At 43.2% G+C, this 26,486-nt stretch overlaps 1 protein-coding gene across 2 annotated transcripts; it reads right to left on the reverse strand.

Moving 5' to 3' along the window:
* Positions 1–292: 292 nt before the first annotated feature.
* On the reverse strand, positions 293–9,270 carry LOC127314379 (lysine histidine transporter 2). Of its 2 annotated transcripts, none has more exons than XM_051344840.2 (8): positions 9,096–9,270; positions 2,540–2,694; positions 1,850–2,236; positions 1,333–1,726; positions 1,132–1,237; positions 954–1,045; positions 805–873; positions 293–717 (listed from the first exon to the last, which is right to left on the reverse strand). In XM_051344840.2, the coding sequence occupies exons 1-8, from the start codon at positions 9,135–9,137 to the stop codon at positions 619–621; spliced, it is 1,344 nt and encodes a 447-aa protein (XP_051200800.1). In that variant the 5' UTR covers positions 9,138–9,270; the 3' UTR covers positions 293–618. The 2 variants fall into 2 exon arrangements, with proteins under 2 accessions (XP_051200800.1, XP_051200798.1); XM_051344838.2 differs by lacking the exon at positions 9,096–9,270 and adding an exon at positions 3,957–4,213.
* Positions 9,271–26,486: the final 17,216 nt, after the last annotated feature.

A 26,486-nucleotide genomic window follows, 5' to 3' on the forward strand; every position in this document is an offset into this window, starting at 1 on the left:
GGGCTATCCTGAGCATAGCTCGTATTAGGATTCGGGAGGCTGCTTTAATTGATCGCTGAGAAACTTGCGGTGCAATTTAGGTTAGTTGTGGTGGTGCTGAGATTGTATTATTATTATTCCCCCCCCCCCCAAAAGAATGTGGGACCGTGTAGATATAATGTTCAATATGGAGAATATAATATCGGCGTTTGAAATAAGCCTCAGTGGTCTTGTTCAGTGCTCGCTGAAGTGGGATTACTTTGACTGGCCAGAGCTTACCTGTAGTATCTGCACTGAAACCCTAAACAATCTATTAACATGAACAATTTGTGGATCATCCATTTATTTATTAATCTAAAGAATACGAATACAAGCACTGCTGGCAAAGGACTCGCTAGTTGTACTCTGAACCTGGTTCTGTTCAGGCCAGTTTTTGGCCTTTCCTATCTTCTTAATAATATGACATGCAGTTCTCCTGCAGGGTTCTTAAAAACAAGCACTCGCTAGAGCCGACCGGATCCCTTCATGATTACCACCAAACACAAGCATCTTCTGGTCTAACTGAGCCATGATCTTCTTTGCAAAATTCAGGACAGCAAAAAGACAGAGTAACCAATCACGAGGGCTCACGGGAGTGATCTATGAATAGAACTTGTATGTCTTGGCAGAAAGGATGATCTGCCTGAGCCCTCCGATGGGTGCCACGATCGTCAGAATCACCCCAAGGATGATGCAAATCTGAAACATAAAAGGAAAACCAGGATGGAATTCATGTTTTGCAGTTCTGGCAGAAGAACAGAGAGCAAGCTTGGATCTTCTTCTTACCCAGTTGCTGAACCATGAGAGGCTGAATCGCTTGGGCTTACAGATGATGAGCCACATGATGCAGGGAAGCTGCAGTTATAAAGTTCAATCTGATCAGATACTCTGGGATTGGATTGCTGCAATGAAACGGGTCTGAAAAAGATGCTTACAAAATAGGTCGTCGGCGCAAAGGCGATCCCTCCAAAGAACCCAAGGAGGCCACCGAAGAACGGGAAGGTGATGCCCACGAACATCGTGAACGCTGCACAGATTGTATGGTTGGATTATCAGTACTGGTCAGATGCCTGACTGAAGAGTTGAGTTGAGAGAAATTAAGGGGGACATTACCAACATAGAGTGTCCGGGAAATCAGACGTAGCCTCAGGCCTGGCGAGAAGTTCATCTTCTTCACCAGCAATGACTCCATCATGTCGAACACTGGCATTGCGTAAACCTGTGCAGAAACATACAATTTTGTTGTGCTGTCGGATCTAATCATCCTGATCTCTAATACGTGTCAGAATTTCATGTATCGGAATTCGGAAGTACCTGGTAGCTACCGATGACGTGAAGTACGACCATCATGTTGGCCATGGCGATGAGCCACTTGGGCTTATTGAGGGTGATGAGGATGTTGTCGTCCACGTCCTTGCCGAACGCCCAGTAGCCGATCATCGCCACCGGCATGTAGCAGGCGGCGATGATGATGTAGGCGACCACCACACCCCTCCACATTGGCTTCTTGGACGGCCTGTCCGGCGTGGACGGAATAGTGGCCTGGATCTCCAGCACCACGTTGTGACCAGAGTAGGAGAATGCCATGTCACCAAGGCCCCCAAGGAAGCCGAACACCTTCCCTGTCGTCGTCGACGCTCGCAAGCTGTAGTCCACGTTTGGTGCCTTCCCCTTGTCCAAGGTGGCGCCCCAAGCAATCGTCGAGTAGCTGCATATAGCGTGTGCTCTTGTCAGTGGCCGTTGACACCAAAATGATAGTACAGTATATAAATTTGCCGGATTTGCTACAGCAAGTACAGAGCAGCTTGCGGTGGAGACATGTATATATTACCTGAGTGACATGACGGCGGCAGCGAGGGAGATGGCGGAGAGGGAGTTGAAGTTTGGGAGCTGGGACAAGACGAAGTGAACGGAGGCGAAGATCATGATGAAGTACGTGAGCTTGATGTCCTTGCACTTGCCGTCACAGATCACGTCGTGGAACTTCTTGAGCGAGTTGCCACCGGTGACCATGTACACGATGTTGAGGCTGACCTCGACGAGGAGCTGCTGCGGCACCACGATCCAGAGGCCGAGCTTATCACCAAAGGCGTGCTGCCCGAGCTCATGGTACCGGTCGAACCGCTTCCCGGGGACCATCTCGTGCATCTCCACCATCTGCCACAGAGTGTACACCGTGATGATCCATGACAAGGTCATCACCGCGATGCCGGGACCCCTGCACAAAAACAGAAACAAAAACCACTGAACTGATGAGTGATGACACGTATTCTATATGTCGTTTCAAGTTTTAGAGCTTTGAGAACTGGACCAGCCGTGAGTTCGGCATTTGGATCCAACATGTCATTCAGTCGGCTGGTATCACCATTCGAAACTGAAAGGTTAATTTGAAGCAACATGGTTCAAACGTATGTACTACATTCATAAATATGAGATGTTTTGGTAGGCTAAAATAACCTACCAAAACATCTATATTGTGGAACAGAGGTAATATGTGTCATGGCAAAGTATCGGTACATACCAACCGAGCTCGGACATGGCATAGGGGAGGCTTAGCACCCCAGCACCAACCATGGCGGTGACATTGTGGAAGGCGGAGTACCACCACTTTGCTTTCCTCGACGATGTGATAGGAAGCCAGTCGTCGATCGCCTTCTCCCGGGCAGTCCTCTCATCCTGTGAGAGTTCGTCATTTTTGTTAGTTTACAGGTCTTATGCTCACACAAAATAGGTGTTCCTGAATAATATCGAAACTGTTGGCACAAATGGGCCAGTTAATTTTATAGCCATCTACACCATTTCAACTTCAAAACCTATAGGTAGGTAGTCGGCAACATCAAAATTTCAAAGGGGGTGATTCCTTTTGAAATGGGCAGTTGACTTGTCACATGGCCAAGTAGTCGCCCAAGACAAATATGTAATGATCAGAGCCTATCAGTCAGTGTCACCTCATGGTAAAGATCTTTGATTTTTCAACCACGCATGTTCACCTAAGTCTTGCATGAGACTACCAGTCAAAACAGTAACGTTTTCCTGCCCGGAATACGAGAGATTCTCCCAGCTAAGCTGTGTGGTTTTCTAGATTTTTATGGGAGCCTGCCATCCAAAGATAATCTTCTTTTTTCCAAAACAAATACTCCTACTAGTAATTCATATTGTACTATTTCTTTAGCAAAATCAGTCGCATGATGTATACGGAAAGTAGTTAATGGAGAATTAAGAAGTGTGAGATTTTTCTTTTTTTCTAGGCAAGTGTGTACGGGTACGGGAAAGCGAAACAGCACTGGACTGGAAGTACGCATCAAGACCGTTCATACTTGTGAGTCCAAGTACAAGGTGCATGGACCACACAGTCTTTTTCTTTGTTGATTGATCTGTTTCTATATATTTTCTAAATCACACTAGCTTTATAGTTTCAATATTATTCTTCTGAAACAAAAAAAGTTGTTATATGCTGGAGAGGATCTTAAAAAAAACAGATAACAGGATGGCCGTTGTAGTGTAAAATTACAGCTGGAAACAGGAGGTGGCATAGTCATTAATTAGGAGGAAAAGGTAAAATTCCGCAGTTAAGGCAAAGCATCACGAATCACACTGATTATATGATACCCACACTGTTGCAAGATGCCACAGTTTCACACGGTTTCTCGGGGAAAAAGAAGATTTCCAGTTTCACATGAAGAAGATGAACTAGCGCGACATGCCGGGACAAGAGAATCCTCCACGCAAAAAGCCATAATTTTTTTCTTTGACCTGTTAATCGGTTTACCCATAGGGCTCTATCGATCTCGCTCACTGCTGTTCGATGGCTAGGACAATTCTAACTTTGATTCTCTCTTTCTCCGAGGTTGTTGTTCCATGGGTAGAGGAACATTGCCGAGAAAATCAGATCACGACGTACGGACGCAGCACATGAGAGAGAGAGAAAATCAGATCACCTTTGGCGGCGTGCAGTTCTCCGGCGACGCCTGCGTCCCCATGGCCGGCCGCCCGCGCTTCTTCCCTTCTTCGGCCACCGACGAAGACGGCGAGCTTCAGGGCTCCAGCAATGGCCGGAGTCACACAAAGAGGACGAGAAAGAGATGGAGTTGCAGCGATGGTGGAGGCGGCCGAGTCGTCGTGGTCTTTATATGGAGAGGTTCAGATGCACCGCCCGCCGCCAGCCGCCAGAGCGTATCTCTCGCTGAGTTCGTTATTACTCTAGTTTTTCTTTTTTTCCTTCGAGGAAATGAAAGAATGTTGTTGGGTTGACTGATGACACGCCAGCGCGGCAGAAAAATGCGGGACACGAGTTCCAACACCCGTAGTCCCGTACGGATTACGAACGAGTCCCGAGGCAGGTATTTGGCCTGGATCGCGGTCCGACTCTGGATTTTCAGCCCGGCGATGCAAATTTTCCGGATCATCAAATTTGTGGTGTTCGCTTAATTAACCCTCTAGGCCTTGTTTGGTAGGCAGGTTTTCAAGTGGATTTGAGTGTTCACGTCAAAACTCATAATGATTTTCATGGTTGGATCACACCGTTTATTCTCCGCCTCGTAATGATTTTTTTGGTTGTGATCTTTTTATCTTTTTGAACAAGTTTGTTGTAGGATCATCCCTGCCTTCCAAACACATAAGTTTTTTTTAACACAATTCCAAACAGATAAGTTAATTAGTGAGATTGTAGTGTAACGGAGTGTTTTGGGTGAGAAGTGTTTTCACCCAACCCCTTTGAGAAAATACTCCCAGATACTTAATAATACACTCCTACCAAACAAGGCCCTACGGGATTACAGCCCAGCCCGTCCCGTTTATCTTCCATTGACGCAAGACAAAAAAGCGCTGAAACTAGATGTTGCATGGCCGAGTCACACGTGTAGCTAGCCGGGATTAACATAACCAATGAAATAAAAAGGGAGGCCTCGTTCGTTTAGTCCCTAGTAGCTCTGGATTAGTCCATGGCTGGATGAGAGCTCTGGACCAACCAAATCCAAGTCTGGTTCAGATCCATGCTAGGATTCAATCCCTTGGTACCGAACAAGGCCTTATGGGGAAGGGTTGAGTGTGGGTTAGTCGGGATTGGGTAATAGGACGGGATCAACCCAATCCCTGCCTGAAATAGTTTCCCGTCTGGTTTCAATCCAACGCCGAACGAATGAGGCCTTGTGAAGTTGCAACAACCGTAGTCCCGTACCGTTTGTACGTGTCGCTGCTCTCCGATCGAGATAAACCTTTCGCCATATCTTGACTCATGGACGCCATGAGGCCACGTTGTGGAGCAACGACGAGCTACACCAATGTGCCCCATGCAACAAAGAAAGATGGAGCCTTTCTTTTTTTGACAAACTGTAGAACAACTAGGCATCTTGCGGCTTGAACGTCCGCCGATTTAACTACCATCATTCTCACCACGCAGAAATGGATCCCTTCATTGCGGCGAAATCTTTAATCATTGTTGCAAAAAATCCTGAATGTGACAATTTAATCTTGCGTATGTAGCATTTTAAAAAATGCGATAGATTCTTTTTAAAATCTACAAAAAAGGCAGATAATGCAACTTTGAAATTTCAAAGGTGGAGTGACTCCTTCTGTTATGGGCTGTTGACTTGTCACATGGCCATGCAGTCAGTGCCACCTCATGGTAAAGACCTTTGATATTTCAACCATGCATGTTCGCCTAACAGCGTTGCATGATACAACCAGTCAAAATAATAACGTTTTCCTGCCGGGAATATGGAGATTCTTTTGATAAGCATCCATTATTGAGCTGTTTCTATTTTTCTGAAATACACTTATTATTTCGATATATTCTTTTAAAACTCTTTTGCGTGCACCGATCGGCCGGCCTGACTCGCTAGCAGCTAGCAGGTGTCGCAAGTTTGCTGCCTTCTTTGTCCAGCATGAGTTCCTTTGCCACGACCCAGCAAAGTTCTGCTCCCCCAAAGACTGCACGCTGCTTGCTGCACTAGCGTGTGAGGCAAAGACACGTGCAACTACTTTAGAGCATCCCAGCCAAAGGAGTCTCAAAAGTTTTTAGGACGCGTCCGATAAAATTGGTACCCCTTTAAGTGAAAATCGTGTCTGGACGCGTTCTATATTATGCCTGGCGACCCATCCTATCCCCAGTCACCCAGTGCACCGGGTCTCTCCTGGAACGCCGGATACAAGTTTTCTATCCGGCCCGAGGTGCATACGCGGCCTAGTCGGCCTTTTTTTTTTTGAGAAAGACAGTCCAAACACAGACGCTCATATACACGCGCATACACTCACCCCTATAAACGCACACATGCACACCCTACCCCTATGAGCATCTCCGGAAGACTGAGCCAGCGGATTAGATCTTGAAATTGACGAAGTCACCACCGCGGCCTAGTCGGCCTAGTCCGCCTACAGCCACACATATATAGATTCTTAAGAGTCTTCATTTGCTTCTTCTAAACAACGAAAAAAGTGTTAGATCGAGCATCTGTGGGATGTCGCAAGGTGCTAGCCTTTTTGAGGATGTTCGTTTCAAACCGCGTCCGCCAAACGATGCCCTAAAATATTTAAATAGCACAAAAATATTTTTTTTTATTTAAATTTGATTTACAATTTTGAATGAGAATGACTAGTTGATCTACCCTAGCCCATTTGCCATCCTTCGGAGCACTCGATGGCCCCATCCCGTCGTCGTCTCCCTCCCTCTTCTGCTCCCGGAGCCCCGCGAAAAGAGCTCAGCGTTACACCGGCGTCCTGGAGGAGCCGCTGCCGCTCGTCCACGAAGAAGCGACGGCCCGCCCCCTCTATCGACACCATTGGATGGGGACGTTGATGACGTGGCTCCTCTGCTCCTCGTTGGCTTCCTGCGGGCACGAGCATCGTCCTCGGTCTTCTTCAGCGACTCGAAGGACGTGAGGATGGCTCTCTGCTTCGCCGCCTTCTCCTCTGGGTCAAGGCTGTCCCCGCTCTAGTCGCCGAGGTCGTCGTCGTTGTCCGCATCCTCCATCGCGCGACTGCCACCTCCTACCATTGCCACTGCTCTATGTCGAACGTCGCTTGGGCTACCTCCTCCTCCGCCGCCTCTTGATACGCACCAAACATGAACTGCGCGTTCAACGGCGTGAGCTCCGGGTCCTCCTCGAGCTTTTCAGTATTTCTTGTGAGTTTTTTGCTGCAATGCTATTGATTTTTTATTTGCTATTGTAAAAGTACAATTTTTGCAACAAAAATACAACTATTTTTCCTGGTCGTTGTTGTGAATATTTGTTGCAATGCTACAACTTGCAACAGTGTCTTTTGTCGCAAAGCGCGCAGCACATATGAACATGTTGTATTAATGTTTACAAGGTTTGATTTTTACAATATTTATTGTACAAGTTTAATTCTCTTATTCCATTGGTAATTTCAACTTCTATTTTTCCGTGAGATACTGTGTGTAGTTTTGGTTTTTTTTTTTTTGAGCTGGTAGTTTTGGTCTTTTGGAACAATGCAATGAACTTTCTTTTGTGTGCACTGCATATGCCCGCAGCAGCTAGCACTCAGTGCGACCAGGCACCAGTACTACTACTAGCTAACTAGGCTTTAGTGATTCACGGGCCTGCATGCAAAGATACACCTGCTGCGACAGGAGAAAAGTCTCACGCGTGGGCAGCACACGGCGGGCTCTACCCACATGACCAAGAACACCAGGCTACCCTCCACAAGGCACCAGCGTCTGAGAGCATGTACAGTCCAAGATTAATGAGGCGGTCATGGACTTTTAAAAAATTCCACTGACCAGTAGTCAGCCACATGCCACCTTTTTGTTTTATAATATGCTCATAGAGGTAATGTATAACAAAGCGGAAATTCAATACGGCTCCCGGGTGCTCTCTATACCAAAAAATTATATTTCAAGTTGTTAAAAAATTTTGACAAAAAATTCTACATGTACATCTCTCTATAATATATGTGCATTCGTCAAGTTTCATGAAAAAATAATATTTTTTGTGGTCTATGTAAAAAAAAGAGAAAATTTATCTTGTAAAAAGCATTATTTTTAGCACTGAATTTTGTCTTTTTTACACACGTCACGTGACAAGTCTATTTTTTATGAAACAACTTTGTGAGCACGTAGCACGTGAAGATGTACGTGCGAATTTTCCGTTTCAATTTTTGAAATTTAAAATATGTGTAAGATAAATTTCAAAATAGAGGGAGCATATGCTCCCATGTTCCAAAACACCACTCCCCAATAACAAAGAGCCTCTTATAAACAGAGAGCAGAGGGGCTCGAGCCATTTTAAAAATATTAAAAGATAAATTTACAAGTTACTAAAAAATCTGAAAATAATTTGGGGACTGTCGATGATACATCTCATAATCATGAAAATCGTAACACGAAATTCGTTTTATTTTGTGCTAGACAAAAATCATAAAATCTGATATGTTTGGGAGATTTGAAAATGACTACTCAGATCTATATTTTTGTTATTTTTGTGTAGATCAGAACATAAAGTATTTGAAGTCCATATTTTACACGTTTGTGGAATACATCATTAACTATATACAGATTTATTTTCAGAATTTTTTGAAACTCAAATATATGATTTTTTATTTAAAAAAAACAGGATCACTTGTACTTATGTGCAACAAATCTCTGTCCAACACGCTAATTTCAGGAGAATAGGGAAAAATGGCAGATAATGCAAAGCATCACGAATTATATGACGCTGGCATTGTTACAAGATACGAAAATTTCACTTGGTTTCTCGAGAAGAAAAGGTACTTCAGTTTCACATGAAGAAGATGAACAAGTGCTACTTGACGTGACAAGAGATTCCTCCACGCAAAAAAAAATAAAAATAAAAAAATCATAAAACAACCTTTTCTGCCCTGTTTATCAGTTAACCGGTAGGGCTTTGTCGATCTCGCTCACTGCTTTTCACAACTCCAGAACTCTAACTTTTATTTTCGTGTGATCTCTACACTTTGACTCTCTCTCTCTCTACAAGAACAATGGAGGTTTTTCTTTGAGCAAGATAGATGGAATTATTCCATGGCTAGAGGAACATTGTCGAGAAAAACAGATCGCGACGTACGGACGCAACGCAGGAGAGAGAGAGAGAGAGATTCACCTTGGGAGGCGTGCTGTTCTCCGGCGACGCCTGCGTCCCCATGGCCGGCCGCGCACGCTTCCCTTCGTCCACCACCGACGGCCGCGAGCTTCAGCCTTCAGGCTCCAGCAATGGCCGGAGTCACACAAAAATGTGGTGAAACAGAAATAGATGGTGGCGACTGGCGAGTCGTGGTGGTCTTTATATGGAGAGGCTCACATGGAGGAGATAGTGTGATCGGCGAGGGCATGTATATTGGTTTAAGACCGCTGCAATACTACTCCACGTCATCTATAGATATAAGGTGGATTAAGAGCATCTCCAGCGGCGCCCCCATAGCGGCCCCTATAGTAGCCGCCTCGCGAGCACTGTAGCCGCCGCAACCACACCTCGCCGTGATGGACCATTGTCACCGGTAGGAACCCACTCCGCCGCCGTATACACTCCGCCGCAAACCCACACCACCTCGCTGGCCCTTCCCACCGTCGCCGTTCACCCGCTCCCACCACCACTGCTCCCTCCGTCCCCACCGGTCCCACCCTGCACGCGAGGTGTTCGGCTATTTGCCAAGGCAATGGACTCGGACGACGAGCACATCATGGCCGTGCTCATGGACGAGGAGCTCGCTGTCGCGGCTGCGACCAGGGACGCCGCTAGAGACGACGAACATCTGGCGATCCTCGTCTCCCTCTTGGCCATGATAGCCGAGCAGGACAAGCTGGTCATTGGTGGCTCCACGCCGGGACGCCGCAATAGCAAGCCAAGGCACTGCATGCTCTATACGCTGACTACTTCACCGATGATCCATTGCACGGTGATACTGTATTCCGCCGTCATTTTCGGATGAGTAGGAAACTCTTCCTGAAGATAGTCGAGAATTTGAGGGAGATCGACTATTTCAAATTGAAGAGAGACGCCGTCGGCGAGCTTGGTTTCTCGACAATTCAGAAATGCACATTGGCTCTTCGGATGCTTGACTATGGAATTGCAGGTGATACACATGATGACTATCTGCGCATGGCATAGTCCACGGTCATTGATTGCATGTATAAATTTCACAGGGCAATTGTGGCGGTGTTTGGAAAGACCTATCTGTGCACACCCAATGCAGCAGACACAGCTCAGATCTTGGCACAAAATGCAGAGAGGGGTTTTCCTGGGATGCTTGGCAACATCGACTGTATGCACTGGGCATGGAAGAACTGTCCATTTGCACACTAGGGCATGTATAAGGGACACAAGGGTGCATGCAGTGTGGTGCTTGAGGGAGTGGCTGACCATGACCTATGGATTTGGCATGCGTTCTTCGGCATGGCATGATCACACAATAATATCAATGTGCTGCAGTGCTCAGATGTGTTCCAGAAGCTTGTCGAAGGCAATGCCCCTCCAGTGCAGTTTGAGATCAATGGCCACTAGTATGACAATGGCTACTATCTTGCAGATGGCATCTATCCAAGATGGTAAACATTTTTGAAGACAATCTTGAACCCTGTACCTGGAGGGAAGAAAGCTTGGTTTGCTCAAATGCAGGACGCTGCCAGAAAGGATCTGGAGTGGGCATTTGGTGTGCTGCAAGCTCGCTTTGCCATTGTCCGATACCCTGCTCTTACATGGTCCAAAGAGCAGATGTGGGAGGTCATGACATGTTGTGTCATACTGCACAACATAATCATTGAGAGCAAGAGGGAATTTTTAGTGTTTGCCACTGAACCATATGAACGAATTGGTCCTCTTGCAGATGTTGATCACAATGTGCCTCCCGCATTTGCTGCTTTTCTCGTCAGGCGTCAAGAAGTCCGAGACTTCAACACTCATCACCAACTACAAGATGATCTGGTGGAGGATCTGTGGACTCTCAAAGGCGGCGACTAGTTTGTTTATTTGTTTGCCATTGTGATTTAAACTTTTAAATTTGTGTGGTTTGATAAATCTAAATTATTTATGTGGTATGTTGAACTTGTTGAATTATCTCCAACATTTGTTTAAGTTGTAATATATTATCGTAGTTTATTTGGTGTTTAAATTTAAAAAATATATGAAAATGTATTGGGGGCGCTATTTGGGGTGCATGGCTGGGCGTCGGCATGTCCCCAATTCTCATTTTGCGCCGGTGCCCACTCATACGGTCCCTAAAACGGTTGCGCCGGACGCCGTATGGGGAGGGCGAGTGGAGATGCTCTTAGGGGTTAGAGACCCTTTCTCCCTTGGGATGTTGAAGCTTACTAACTCCTACCTATCCAACCTACCGATGTTCGCTATGGAATCAATATGCCCCATGATATTACTCATGCAACTATGGACAAACCTAGGTCACGTTTCTCTTGGGAAGGAACTAGGACTACGAGGAAGTACCATATGGTGGACTAGGCTACCGTGTGCAAGCCCAAATAATTTGGGGGACTGGAGTCTTGAATACCAAAAAGATGAATATTGCCCTTTTGGTCAAATGGATTTGGAAGTTGTACCATAACGCAGAGGGTCTGTGGGCAAACCTCCTGAGAGTAAGGTTCCCGAGGCTTTTCAATTGCTGCGAGGATCCATATATCTCCATTGATGGGGCTAAATATGGTGAAGTTGACCAGGGGGTAGGAGACTCCGCTTCCGCAGGCAATTCGACCTAGAGGAAGTGGTCGAATGGGACAACCTCCTCAGGAAGGTTTAGGCTCTACCAGTCTTGGACCAGGAAGACGTGGTCTCGCGGTCGCTGGAACAGTCAGGGGAATACTCCGCAAGGTCTTTATACCATGCGCTAGCGGCAGGGGCCGCGTTGACTAACTTCTTCGATGTGTGGAAGTTGAGGGTGCCACCTTGAAAGTGCATGGAGCCCCCATGTGTGGTTTTGGTAATTAATGACAATCCCTATGGACTTATGTTTGCATTGAGTTATATTTGTAGGAGTTGTCCATAGGCAATTCTTGAACCATATATTGGCTTCAAGTTTGCAATAAGAAGAATTTGATGAAGGATATCAAGTGTCAAGTATGTCTTGAAGATGAAGATGAAGTAGCCCTAGAGTTACTTCAAGACATCAACATGATGAAGAATGAAGAAATGAAGTGCAAGTTCAAGATGAGCCATCTCGAAGAGGTCCATTGCTTGAGTCTTGCCATCCACATGGTGGTCATGGTTATGTGAAGATGCGCCGAAGAAGAAGCTCTCCCATGGTGGATTATGGGGAAGCAATCCACAAGACTTCGTCAAGCAAACACAAGCAAGAAAGGCGTTCCATCTTGTTGAGGTCAAGATCGTCGTCATCAAGCTCAAGTGGAATGCGCAAGTATAAGGTTTGCTCTTGATAGGGTTTCTTTCTCACCGGTCTCATAGTGTAGTTGGAGACCGGTTTATAGTTTAGTTGCCGTACTATCAAGAGGGCTCTCGAGTGAGTAACTCGATCGTATCGTTCGGAGAGAGCTCAAACCTTTGCATCCTTGCATCATCTTTCTTGGTTGTTATTTGGAACTTATCCATGTGATGTTTTAGAGCTTGTGCTTATTCTCATGACAAGCTCTAGTTCATTGAAAACGGATTTCGCATAGATCACTTGTTGCGTTTTCGAGTTTGGTTCATCATCTTACTTGGTTTTATTTGGATCTTATCCATGTGATGTTTTAGAGCTTGTGCTTATTCTCATGACAAGCTCTAGTTCATTGAGAATGGTTTTTCCTTGGGCAACTTGTTGCATTTTCAAGATTGGAGGTTTTACCGGTATGTCTTTTTGAGATAGGTCAAACCTTTCATCATTTGTTTCTATCCTCCTTTGCTGGACTATGATGTTTGTATGCATATTGTTTTATAGCTCGTTGTTGTGATTTCAACGAGCCCAAGATCATCGAAATCGGAGTCCGGATGCAAAAGTTATGCCCGTTTTAGTTTTGGTGTTTCTGCAGTTTGCTTAGGCCGGATTATCCGGGCCGGATATTTCGGAAATATCCGGCCCCCTCAAAATCGGCTAAGGACCTGAGGAATTGCTGCTCAGTATAGGGGCCGGACATTTTCCCGGATATTGTCCCGGTTTTGTCCCAGGGCCGGATTATCCGGGCCGGAAATTTCGGAAATATCCGGCCCCTCGAAAAATGGCTAAGGACCCGAAGAAAAGCATGTCTGATGTGAGGCTGGACTTTTGGCCGGATTTTGACCAGGTTTTGTCCCTGAGGCCGGATTATCCGGGGGGGGGGGGGGGATTATCCGGCCCTTACTTAGGCCGGATTATCCGGCCCTGGTTTTGCCCAACGGCTCGATTTTCTTGGGGGGTATAAATACCCCCCTTCTTCCTCCTTGGGCTGTGGCTTCTCTCACTCTCTCTCTCCTCCATTGTTGAACTAGAGAATCTTGCACTATCTCTCAATCCCTCCATGATTCTTGCCCCCATTTGAGGGAAAAGAGAGAGGAGATCTAGATCTACACTTCTACCAATCAAATCCATCTCTTTGTGAGTGGAACTCTCTAGATCTTGATCTTGGTGTTCTTTGTGAATTCCTTTGTTCTTCCTCTCTTATTCCCCCAATAGCTTTTGTAGCTTTGTTGGAATTTGAGAGAGAAGGACTTGAGCATCTTTGTGGTGTTCTTGCCATTGCATTTGGTGCATTGGTTTGAGTTCTCCACGGTGATTCGTGGTGGTGAAAGCAAGAAGGTTGTTACTCTTGGGTTCTTGGAACCCTAGACGGATTCTACGCCTTTGTGGCGATTTGTTGGGAGCCTCCAATTAAGTTGTGGATGTGTGCCCCAATCTTTGTGTAAGGCCCAGTTTCCGCCTCGAAGGAAATCCCTTAGTGGAACCGTGACCTAGGCCTTTGTGGCGAGGGTCACCGGAGATTTAGGTGAGGCGCCTTCGTGGCGTTCGGTGTGTGGTGTGAGTACCGCATCTTGTGGTGAGGCCTTTGTGGCATTGGTGTGTATCGAGCAACCACACCTCAAGGTGAGCCTCTTGTGGCGTTTGGGAGCACTAAGCAACCGCACCTCTCCACCGGAGATTAGCACTCGCAAGAGTGTGAACTCCGGGATAAATCATCGTCTCCCGCGTGCCTCGGTTATCTCTATACCCGAGCTCTTTACTTATGCACTTTACCTTGTGATAGCCATCGTGCTTGAAGTTATATATATCTTGCTATCACATACTTTCTTGTATTGCTTAGCATAAGTTGTTGGTGCACATAGGTGAACCATTGCTTAGAATAAGTTGTTGGTGCACATAGGTGAACAATAGTATGTAGGCTTTGGGCTTGACAAAGTAAACGCTAGTTTTATTCTGCATTTGTTAAGCCCATCTCGTAAAAGTTTTAAATCGCCTATTCACCCCCCCTCTAGGCGAAATCCGTGTCCTTTCAATTGGTATCAGAGCAAGGTCTCTCATTCTTAGGCTTCACCGCCTTGAGAGTAAAGATGTCGGTTAGGGGATTAGCGCACAATAACTTGTTTATATTTGATGGCACAAATTATGATCTATGGAAAATTTATGTGCTTAAAATTTTGCGGCGTATGTTCCCGGACATGGAGCGATTTCTTGACATGGGTTTTTCTTCTCCTAAGGATCCTCAAAATTTATCTCTTGAGGAGGAGAAAAACTCTTGCCTCGATGCTCTTGCTTCTCATGTGTTTTCCATTGTTGTGAGCAATGTAGTTACTTCTTCAATCATGCCTTTTGGGAGCGCTCATGAATTATGGACAAAGCTTCAAGATAAATATGATGTGTCCAATATCATTGAGGATGATTGTTTTGCTTCCACTTCCGGCCATGATGAGTTCTCATCTTCATCCACTTCACCAAAGTGTGGTAAGACACAAGGTAATGATATGGTGAGTGGTGATGAAAATTGCAATATTGATATTGAGCTTACTATTGATGATTCGTCATCTCTATCTCATTGCAATGCTTCATCTTTGGACTTAAACACATCTAGCACTAGAAATGATTTACATGCTTGTGTTGATAGTCCTTGCATATCATGTGTAAGTTACTTGAATAAATCTCATGATGATATGCTTGATTTGTCTTGTGGCCATGATAAAAATGCTTCTATTTCCTCTAGTTGTTGTGTGGCTAACAATGTAAAGGAAACCAAAGATTCTATTGGTCAATAAAAGATCTTGAAAGGAGCCTCAAGTAACTCCTCATCTTTATCTCACGGTCCTCATATATGCCTTATGGCCAAGGGTTCCACGGTACCTCCTACCATGGAACCTAATATTTCTCGTGGTGATAAGGATGAGGATGAATATGAAGAAGAGGATCGGGTTGTCTCTCTACGCGATAAGGGTAAGAGTGTATTCAAGGTTCTTTACAAAGATAAAATTGCTAGCTCTCACTTCTTTGAAATCTTGACTACCGCTATTGAGAGCCAAAAACTTATTTGGATGCATGAGAACACCATTGATAAAAAGGGTGCTCTTGAACGAGTGTATGCCGATGATGTAGCATCATTAAAGAATGAACTTGAAGAAGAACAAACCATCAAGGAAGCTCTTGAGGAGACCTTTGCTCTAGAATTGTCTAGAGAAAAGGAAAACCATGATAGAGCTCTTGAGATGGCAAATGAACTAAAGCTAAAAAATGATAAGCTTGTGTTTGTTAATGCTAAACTCCTTGAGGATTTTGAGCAACTCAAAAAGGGCTCAAGGGTCATTGAGAGTGCGCTCACCAAACTCACCGAGTCGCATGAGCAACTTAAAGCTTCTTATCTAAAAGTGCATGCCAACTTGCCTTCTTCTATTGCTATTGATAATGATGCTTGTGCTACTAACTCTACTTCTTGTGAAGCATCTACCTTGAAGGAGAATGTTGAGCTAAGGGCTCAACTTGATTTGCTAACTAGCAATTATGGGAAATTGGAAGAAAATCATGGAAAGCTTTCTAGCTCCCATGAGGATCTTCTAGCCTCTCATGATAGGCTAAAGTTAGCTCATGAGGCTATCATATCAAAGGAAACACCTTGTGAGCCTCATGTGGATACTAGCACTACTACTCAAAATGCTATATTGCCATGTGCTAGTCCTAGTAATTCATCCACTCATAATATTGCTAAATCTTGTGATGAATTATCTTCCTTGCCTTGTTGCTCTAACAATGAAGATTCTACTTCCTCTAGTTGTTACTAACCATGTAGAGGAAATCAAAGAGCTCAAGGCCCAAGTCACTTCTTTGAAGAATGACTTGGTAAAGGGTCATGAAGGGAAATGCAAACTTGACACGATGTTGAGTATGCAACAATCCCCCAATGACAAGAGTGGACTTGGATTCAAATCCAACAACAAGAACAAGTCCAAGAACAACAACAAGAAGAAGGGACAAGTACAAGTCAAAGACCCGGCCAAGATTGTTTGCTTCAAGTGCAATATTGAAGGGCACCATGTTAGATCTTGCCCTTTGAAAAAGAAGCAAAAAGGGAAGCGGCCTCAAGCTCAAACTCATATTCAACCTCAAGTTGAAGAAATGCCACTTCCCAAGATGAAACAAGCCAATGCTCCCATTGTGGAGAAACCTAGTGAGAAGAAGGAGAAGAAAAGAACTTGCTACATATGTCGTGAGAAGGGCCACATCTCCTCCTTGTGCACTATTGGCACCTCATCCAACTCTATCACCATTGATGATGTTTATTCTCTTCGTAAGGATGAGGGTGGCAATGTGTTTGCCAAATATGTTGGTGCTCAAAGTGGTGTCAAGAAAAGAACCATTTGGGTTGCCAAGCCTATTGTGACTAACATCTTAGGACCCAACTTAGTTGGGGACCAACAATCCAAAATTTGATCAATAGGTGCTTGTTGGAGGGCATTGGAGACTTGGCTACATCATGAAGAATTAAGGGATCTTCATCATTTATATTATCTCAAGCCAAGTCTTTTGGTTATCTTGCTTCTATCATGTATTCAATGTTCCTCCTTGCGGTAACATGTTCTCAACTCACTTATATTGAAAGTTACTCGCCCCTTTGCATGTGTTAGTTTTGTTCCTAGCATGTGTTTGTATATGTTGTGCTTCCTACTTGCTTTTCTTGAGAAATCAAGTCTATGTATGTTGGGTTGCACACCGTGTACTTGTGTTTGTGTTGGAGCCTCTTTGCATCTTGTTGTATCTTATATGGCTCTTATGAGAGATTAATGGACTATCCCGTTTTGGGGGAGTGATATTCCTTTGGGAATTTCATGATCCTAACAATGTGTGTACATGAGGAATATCACTTAGAATTGATATTGCAAGATTATCTAGTCTCTATGTGGTATGTCATCTTCATGAGAAATTCAAATTCCAATGTCCATTAATATCTCTAGTTGGATCTTATTTGCCTCTTGTGAAAATATATTATTTATCACATTATGGGGGAGTAATAAGCTTTGTGCTTATTACAAGCCTAGGAAATGTGAACATTTGAGGTTGTGTCACATAGAATTGATATTGTAAATTATCTCTCATATGTGACATGTTTTCTCAAACAAGTTCCAATTTGCTTAAATGGCTTCATTGCTAATATCTTTGTGGATCTTATTTGTGAAAGTTTTTCTTGGCATGGTTTTTCACAATGTGTCCCTCAATACATTTTTGGAAAACCATATGCTTCAAGTCATACTATTAATTGCTTTGCATGTTGGTATGAATACTATTAATTGCTTTGCATGTTGGTATGAATACTATTAAGTGCTTTGCATGTTGGTATGAATACTATTAATTGCTTTGCATGTTGGTATGACTAAATGAAGCTATCAAGAAACTCTCTTTGCATGATGGTTAACTCTTATCTTGTACCATATGCTTTATTTGGTGTAAATTTGATCTTACATATACTTACAAACTACCACCGGGAAATATTTCCTAATACCTTGTGTCCTAGGACAATTGGCAATCTATTATGAGGTAGAAATTTATTGATCATATTTACATTGGCTCGTGTGTATAAATTATCTTATTTATTGCCATGAATGTGTTGTTCTTTGACTCCCATGTGTCTTCCTTGCATCTTATGGATCTAAGTTGTCTATTCAAACTTTCTTAGCATTTTTAGTAGATATAGGTAGCGTGATGATCCTAGTTTTGTGCATTTTGTATACATATTCTAAATCCTAGATAATGCACTAATCTTGGGGGAGCTCTCCTATATTTGTTATAATGCTTAAACTTCTCTTGATCATTATCAAAAATTTGGTTTTGGGAGACATAAATTTTCTTTTTGGTACTTTGTGTCATCATAAAAAGTGTCGAGGGTTTGGTTTATTTGTTGGAACCTTGCTTTCTTGGGAGTTGGTTATCTCATTCCTTTGTGCTTAGGCTTAATTAGCTTCTTATAATGAGATAAGTATTTGGAGTCAATCTTGTGTTGATTTGATTCTTTGATATAATTTGGACAACCATTGTCTCTTGGTTTATTTGGTATTTTGTCCAAATTGTATCTTCCTTTGGTTCTTGAAAGTATTGTGCATGCATATTTAATATATGTATATCTTATGGCATGTGTCACTTTCTTTTGATCCAATATATAGGGTAAACTCCATCAAATCCTAATTTGGCTAAGATGTGCATGAAATTGAATTTCATATCTATATGCACATAGTATTGTGGATTTTGTCCTATATGTTGTAGTGTGTCTAACTACTTCGGACCCAATTAGTTTGGGTACCATTTTGTACTTACCTTTGTGTTAGGTACAATGGATATGCATTGGATGCTTGTCTAACTCTTGGGAAAAAGTGGTGACTCAATGATAACTTTAGGCAAGCTAAGATGGACAATGAACACATATCTACTACATCCACACAAATGCTATCTCGGTAACAAGTATCTTCTCATGCATTTTTTTCTAGCATCCAACCACGTGGTTGCATCTTGGCATGAATCTCTTGATTTGCAAATATTGTGCTAGCTTCTTGCAAAAGTCTTAATGAAACCTCTTTATTGTGAATGTGAGTAATTTGAGATGAGTGCATTTGTTGGGAAGTATATTAAATCATGCTCATGATTCATCCATCCCAACTATGCCTATCTAGCAATTTTATTGCATATCAATTCCTCAAGGCTCTCACGTGTGCAATACGGATGAAAGTGCAAATTTAGTTATTTCTTTTGGTATCCTCGTTTGTGATACTTGTTGCCTATCTCAATGCATCCCAACTATCTTCTATCCCTTGTTGATATTTGTGATGTATTTTAGATGTTTGTGGTTGAAGTTCATGAATGTACAATAAGATAAAATTGAGCCTTTGTCCATGCTTTTAAGCAAAAATTCTTATTGGTATATTGCATGACTTCCTCTTGGATATCATGCTTTATTTCTTATGTATCTATTTTGTGTGTGCATGTTTCTTTGTGGGTAAATATCTTTGTGATATTGCTCACTTAGAGAAACTTATATACATAAGAGATGATACATCTCCATTTGATATCTTATTTATTTGTTGCGTGTTGATTGGTCATGCTAAGCAATATAATTCATTGAAGACTATGATGATGCTTTTTGCTCATCCTTGTAATAGTCTTATAATATGCTTTATCATGCCTTTCACATATCCTCTTGGTTGAGCCTTTTATTATGGTGCCTCCTACTTGTTGCTCAACCATTAGTTTGTTGCAAGTGTTAAGCTTATTTTTCTATCTACGATCTATTGCAAATGTTTGTGTTTTAAATGGTAATGAGGGAGTAAGGATTCCATGTTATGCATATTGTATTCAAATGCAACATTTTAATTTATGCATGTACCTTGGGGAGCTTCCTCATTCTATTTAAGGCACTATTTTGTGGTGATCATTAGAGTTTGATTCACTTGGTATCTTTTGTTTTGAATGATATTATGGGAGTGATGATTCCATGTTTGTGCACTTTATTCTCCAATGCAATTTGTCTAAGTTTTGTGCACAAACCTTGGGGACCTTCCTCATATTATTTAGAGCAATCTTCTTGATCTTATCATTATATCTATCTTTCTTTTGGTATCTTCTTTGTGGTTCATTTGGTTGCTTGCTTCATTTGTTGAAGCTTCTTGACTTTGTTATCTTTTTGCAATCTTTGATCCTATCTATAGTGTGATTCCTTCCGAATATTCGTAATTGGATATGTGCATTTGATTCCACTCAAATTATGAGAAATACACACGCTATGGAGGAACTCTCACTATATTGGCCTTCTAAATTTTTCACCCATTTCGGCAATTGGTGCCAATGGGGGAGAAGTTTGGAGGGTTTAAGGGAATTTGGTTATGTCTTTGCTTTGTGCTTAAGCATGTGCCTTTATTGCATTGCATCTTGTTGCTTTGCATAGTTGAATATTTAGAGGAAACTCCACTAGGCTTTGAATGCCAATATATGCAATGAAAGTCAAGATCATTCACACATGCATATATTATGGGGGAGTTTGCTCTATATATTCAACTTATTTGTTACTTAAATTCCTTATATAAACCCTCTCAAAGAGATTGTCATCAATTACCAAAATGGGGGAGATTGAAAGTGCATGGAGCCCCCATGTGTGGTTTTGGTAATTAATGACAATCCCTATGGACTTATGTTTGCATTGAGTTATATTTGTAGGAGTTGTCCATAGGCAATTCTTGAACCATATGTTGGCTTCAAGGTTGCAATAAGAAGAATTTGATGAAGGATATCAAGTGTCAAGTATGTCTTGAGATGAAGATGAAGTGAGCCCTAGAGTTACTTCAAGACATCAACATGATGAAGAATGAAGAAATGAAGTGCAAGTTCAAGATGAGCCATCTCGAAGAGGTCCATTGCTTGAGTCTTGCCATCCACATGGTGGTCATGGTTATGTGAAGATGCGCCGAAGAAGAAGCTCTCACATGGTGGATTATGGGGGAGCAATCCACAAGACTTCGTCAAGCAAACACAAGCAAGAAAGGCGTTCCATCTTGTTGAGGTCAAGATCGTCGTCATCAAGCTCAAGTGGAATGCGCAAGTATAAGGTTTGCTCTTGACAGGGTTTCTTTCTCACCGGTCTCATAGTGTAGTTGGAGACCGGTTTATAGTTTAGTTGCCGTACTATCAAGAGGGCTCTCGAGTGAGTAACTCGATCGTATCGTTCGGAGAGAGCTCAAACCTTTGCATCCTTGCATCATCTTTCTTGGTTGTTATTTGGACCTTATCCACGTGATGTTTTAGAGCTTGTGCTTATTCTCATGACAAGCTCTAGTTCATCGAAAACAGATTTCGCATAGATCACTTGTTGCGTTTTCGAGTTTGGTTCATCATCTTACTTGTTTTTATTTGGATCTTATCCATGTGATGTTTTAGAGCTTGTGCTTATTCTCATGACAAGCTCTAGTTCATTGAGAATGGTTTTTCCTTGGGCAACTTGTTGCATTTTCAAGATTGGAGGTTTTACCGGTATGTCTTTTTGAGATAGGTCAAACCTTTCATCATTTGTTTCTATCCTCCTTTGCTGGACTATGATGTTTGTATGCATATTGTTTTATAGCTCGTTGTTGTGATTTCAACGAGCCCAAGATCATCGAAATCGGAGTCCAGATGCAAAAGTTATGCCCGTTTTAGTTTTGGTGTTTCTGCAGTTTGCTTAGGCCGGATTATCCGGGCCGGATATTTCGGAAATATCCGGCCCCCTCGAAATAGGCTAAGGACCTGAGGAATTGCTGCTCAGTATAGGGGCCGGACATTTTCCCGGATATTGTCCCGGTTTTGTCCCAGGGCCGGATTATCCGGGCCGGAAATTTCGGAAATATCCGGCCCCTCGAAAAATGGCTAAGGACCCGAAGAAAAGCAAGTCTGATGTGAGGCCGGACTTTTGGCCGGATTTTGACCAGGTTTTGTCCCTGAGGCCAGATTATCCGGGGGGGGGGGGGGGGGGGGATTAACCGGCCCTTACTTAGGCCAGATTATCCGGCCCTGGTTTTGCCCAACGGCTCGATTTTCTTGGGGGCTATAAATACCCCCCTTCTTCCTCCTTGGGCTGTGGCTTCTCTCACTCTCTCTCTCCTCCATTGTTGAACTAGAGAAGCTTGCACTATCTCTCAATCCCTCCATGATTCTTGCCCCCATTTGAGGGAAAAGAGAGAGGAGATCTAGATCTACACTTCTACCAATCAAATCCATCTCTTTGTGAGTGGAACTCTCTAGATCTTGATCTTGGTGTTCTTTGTGAATTCCTTTGTTCTTCCTCTCTTATTCCCCCAATAGCTTTTGTAGCTTTGTTGGAATTTGAGAGAGAAGGACTTGAGCATCTTTGTGGTGTTCTTGCCATTGCATTTGGTGCATCGGTTTGAGTTCTCCACGGTGATTCATGGTGGTGAAAGCAAGAAGGTTGTTACTCTTGGGTTCTTGGAACCCTAGACGGATTCTACGCCTTTGTGGCGATTTGTTGGGAGCCTCCAATTAAGTTGTGGATGTGTGCCCCAATCTTTGTGTAAGGCCCGGTTTCCGCCTCGAAGGAAATCCCTTAGTGGAACCGTGACCTAGGCCTTTGTGGCGAGGGTCACCGGAGATTTAGGTGAGGCGCCTTCGTGGCGTTCGGTGTGCGGTGTGAGTACCGCATCTTGGGGTGAGGCCTTTGTGGCGTTGGTGTGCATCGAGCAACCACACCTCAAGGTGAGCCTCTTGTGGCGTTCGGGAGCACTAAGCAACCGCACCTCTCCACCGGAGATTAGCACTCGCAAGAGTGTGAACTCCGGGATAAATCATTGTCTCCCGCGTGCCTCGGTTATCTCTATACCCGAGCTCTTTACTTATGCACTTTACCTTGTGATAGCCATCGTGCTTGAAGTTATATATATCTTGCTATCACATACTTTCTTGTATTGCTTAGCATAAGTTGTTGGTGCACATAGGTGAACCATTGCTTAGAATAGGTTGTTGGTGCACATAGGTGAACAATAGTATATAGGCTTTGGGCTTGACAAAGTAAACGCTAGTTTTATTCTGCATTTGTTAAGCCCATCTCGTAAAAGTTTTAAATCGCCTATTCACCCCCCTCTAGGCGACATCCGTGTCCTTTCACACCTAAGATCTAGATCTTCCTTTGGCAAATGATCAGAGGGAGACTACCCTCATGTGAGCAGGTGGCCAGGAGACATGGCCCCTCGAATGGGATTTGTGCATTGTGTGGTGAGCGGGAGGACCGCAACCAATTTTTTTTCACTTGCCCCATGGTTGCATTTATGTGAGCGGAAGTTAGGGAACTTCTACACTGTGACTGGAACCCAGCAGGGACTAACGACTTCCTTGCCATAACACAAAGCATGTCGGGCTCTTTTCGTAGGATAGTTTGGTTTACATTTGCGGCTCTTTGCTGGACTCTTTGGAACATCCGCAATAAGCTAACTATCGAAGGGAAGTGCATAGGCAACCTACAGATGCTGCTTCCAAATGTGTTTACACTTGCAGCAATGTAGGGTTTGGATCAAACCGAAGGACATACCACTGTTGGACGAGGCACTACGCGAGGTTAGGCAACTACACGCGAGGCTACGGACCGAAGACCGAGCTACGGCTAGTTGATTTTATAGTCTTCGATGTTCTTGTATCTAGTAGTGCTTTGTGTTGAGTGGTTATCACTATGGACTCGTGTCAATACCCGGATTCTTAAGTCCAGATGCCTATTATGCCATACATCACAATCCCAGGAAGATTGTTGTTGCGAGACATAACAGTTGATATCATAAGTCATCATTCATTACAAACCATAGTCGTCTTACAAATATAGATCACATGATCCAATATTACACAAATAGTTGATCTAATGACCAACGAACACATTACATAGCGGAAGCGTAGTAGTAGTGGACTATCTAACCCACAGGCCAACGGTTGACGTCAGAAGATACTCCTAGTTGTCGTAGACGTCCTGCTGTCCGTCATCTTGATACTGCTGCTCCTCTTCATAGTCTGGCCATTTGAATAGCCAGGGACACAGCCGTGAGTACTTTAAAGTACTCGCAAACTAATACTAGTGTAAGTATTATCAATTTTAGTAATGGGGTGCTAAGCTCTAAGTTTATTTGCATAAAGCCAATTTTAGTTCATAAGCATTTAGTAAAAGACTCTTCAATTGCTAACTAACTCAAGTGGGAACATTAGTGTCATTCCCACAACTCAGTTGTGATTCAAGTCAAGTCACCATTTCAATTCATCATTCCTCTTTACGAAAACATCTGACAACGGAACAATATGGCATTTCCAATCGTCCGTAACCGTGGACACGGCTATTCGAATAGGTTTACACTCTGCAGAGGTTGTACACTTGTGCCACAACTTTTGATTACATCCGTCAGGGATAACCCTGAATAATCGTAACTCAGTACGCGGATCATCAACCATAACCTTTCACTTACAAACCCTAATATAGGCACCTCTCCCCATGAGCTTGGCCTCCCAGTGAAGACAAACCGTCAGCCTGGGAACTGCACAGGGCTTGGGCCGGACATTTACCTCATTTCACGTCATTTCACATCATTTCACTTTCAACGGAGGCAGCCTCGGCATAACCCCTATGACGCTTGTTTAGAGGGAACCCATACTAAGATACATAAACTTCCAGTTAAGCCCTACCCATAATCAGGTATTGTGGGGGTACTAAATAATTGGAATGGTATCGCATCCGAACCCAACCATCAGTTTTTATCAAATTCATCATTTCATTCAAGTCACATTCACCTTCAAAATCTTTCAAAGTCATTTCATTTCACATGTTCCCATCTAGAGTAGTCAATTTTATTTGTTAGCACTAGCAACTAGTCATGAGGGGTGCTATCTATCTTGTAGCTCTCTAGGCTAAATTTGATACTCTTGTAGTACTCTATATTTAGACCAAAGTTAACTATAAAAGTAAGCTTTAATAATCAAAGTAAAAGCTTGTAAGAATAAAACTTGGGATTGGATCATGAAGCATAAAGTAATAGGTGAGTGTGCCTTGCTTTGGTAGAGCTTTGCACTTTGCAAGAAAATTAGCTTGCCTTGGTTGGTGTACTGATCAAAGTGGTCTTCTTCTCCTTGGAAGTAGATCTCCTCCTCCTCCTGGTACTCCTCGGTACTAGCGTCTAAAAACGGATACGAGGTACACAATCACCAAACAAAGCTTAAGAGCTAGGCTAAGCACACCATTGGTTCACACAAGCTATCATCACATTATGATCATGTTGGTTGACTTTGTTTTCTTCTTAAGAAAAATAATTTCCTCTCATTACAAATATTGATTAGGGTTTCTATTTAGTTCTTTGAGAAATAATTTCCTCTCATTGAATCTTGTTAAGATTTAATCTCCTCAAATAATAATGTATGAACCCATGTTGACCAGGGTCAACACTTCATAATCATCATTTGGGAAAATGATTAAATGAGGTAATATACCTCATGCAATTTAATACTATCTCATTAACAAGTTAATATCACCAAATAATATCACATGAGATAATATAGACCAAGGTCCCTACCTCATATTGAATTACTTGGGACAATGATTTAAATGAGAGAACTACCTCTCATATGATTTAATAAATAGTTTTGCCAATTTAAATGGACTAGAAATAGCCACATAGCCATTATTTAACCTAGACCATGATAATATGAAGTAACTATATCATATTTTTACATATTCAGATAGACAAGATCAAATGTGATTTTTGAGAGTTGGAATCAACTCAAAATCATTTATTGTTGATTTTTAAATAATGTTTAAAGTTTGAAAAGGCCATGCCTTGTTATTTTTACCACATTATTTCTACAACGAATCTAGGGTCGAGACCAGTGTAGTTATTTAGATAATTTCCTAAGCTTTCCAAATATATAAAATTTGTTAAATTTGGCCTAGTAGATTTGTTCCTATTTAAATTTGAACATTGCATCATTAAGGTTTTTGAATTAAATTGGAATAGTCAAATTTGAATTACTGGGCCAGCGCGGGAAACGAACTTGGGCTCAACAGAGAAAAGAAAATGGGTCGGCCCAGCTGCGTGTCTCGCACGAGCTGGCCGCCTGACAGGTATTGCCCCACCTGTCAGCGTTTTAAACCGACGAACCGGTATGTGTGAATGGGGCCGTGGGATTTAAGGAGATCGGACGGCTGTTGTTCGTCCTCGTCGGCGACGAGCTCCGGCAAGGTTCAAACCCTACCGGCGGCCAGGGGGTCCAGGGGAGGTCCTTACCGGCGTCCAGGGAGGTCAGCGAGGCGGGCAAACGACCGAGGCGATGACGGCGAGTCGAGGGAGGGTCGCGGCGGCTCCTGAGATGGACGAATTCGAGGGCTCGGTCTTCAGCGTCTCCGGCGGCCTCCGGTGGTGAAATTGGGGCGGCGTGGTGTGATATGTCCCAAACGTATTTATAATTTCTTATGTTCCATGCTACTTTTATGATGATACTCACATGTTTTATACACATTATATGTCGTTATTACGCATTTTCCGGCACTAAACTATTGACGAGATGCCGAAGAGCCAGTTGCTATTTTCTGCTGTTTTTGGTTTCAGAAATCC

This window comes from Lolium perenne, chromosome 7, assembly GCF_019359855.2.
Source record: "Lolium perenne isolate Kyuss_39 chromosome 7, Kyuss_2.0, whole genome shotgun sequence".
Lineage (NCBI taxonomy): Eukaryota > Viridiplantae > Streptophyta > Magnoliopsida > Poales > Poaceae > Lolium > Lolium perenne.

Coding starts and splice junctions, on each gene's coding strand:
- LOC127314379 (XM_051344840.2), bottom strand. CDS start 9,137: ATGGGGACGCAGGCGTCGCCGGAGAACAGCACGCCTCCCAAG. Junction 2,237..2,539: donor GCCATGTCCGAGCTCGGTTG/GTATGTACCGAT, acceptor GTTTTTGTGCAG/GGGTCCCGGCATCGCGGTGA. Junction 1,727..1,849: donor GCCGCCGTCATGTCACTCAG/GTAATATATACA, acceptor CGCTATATGCAG/CTACTCGACGATTGCTTGGG.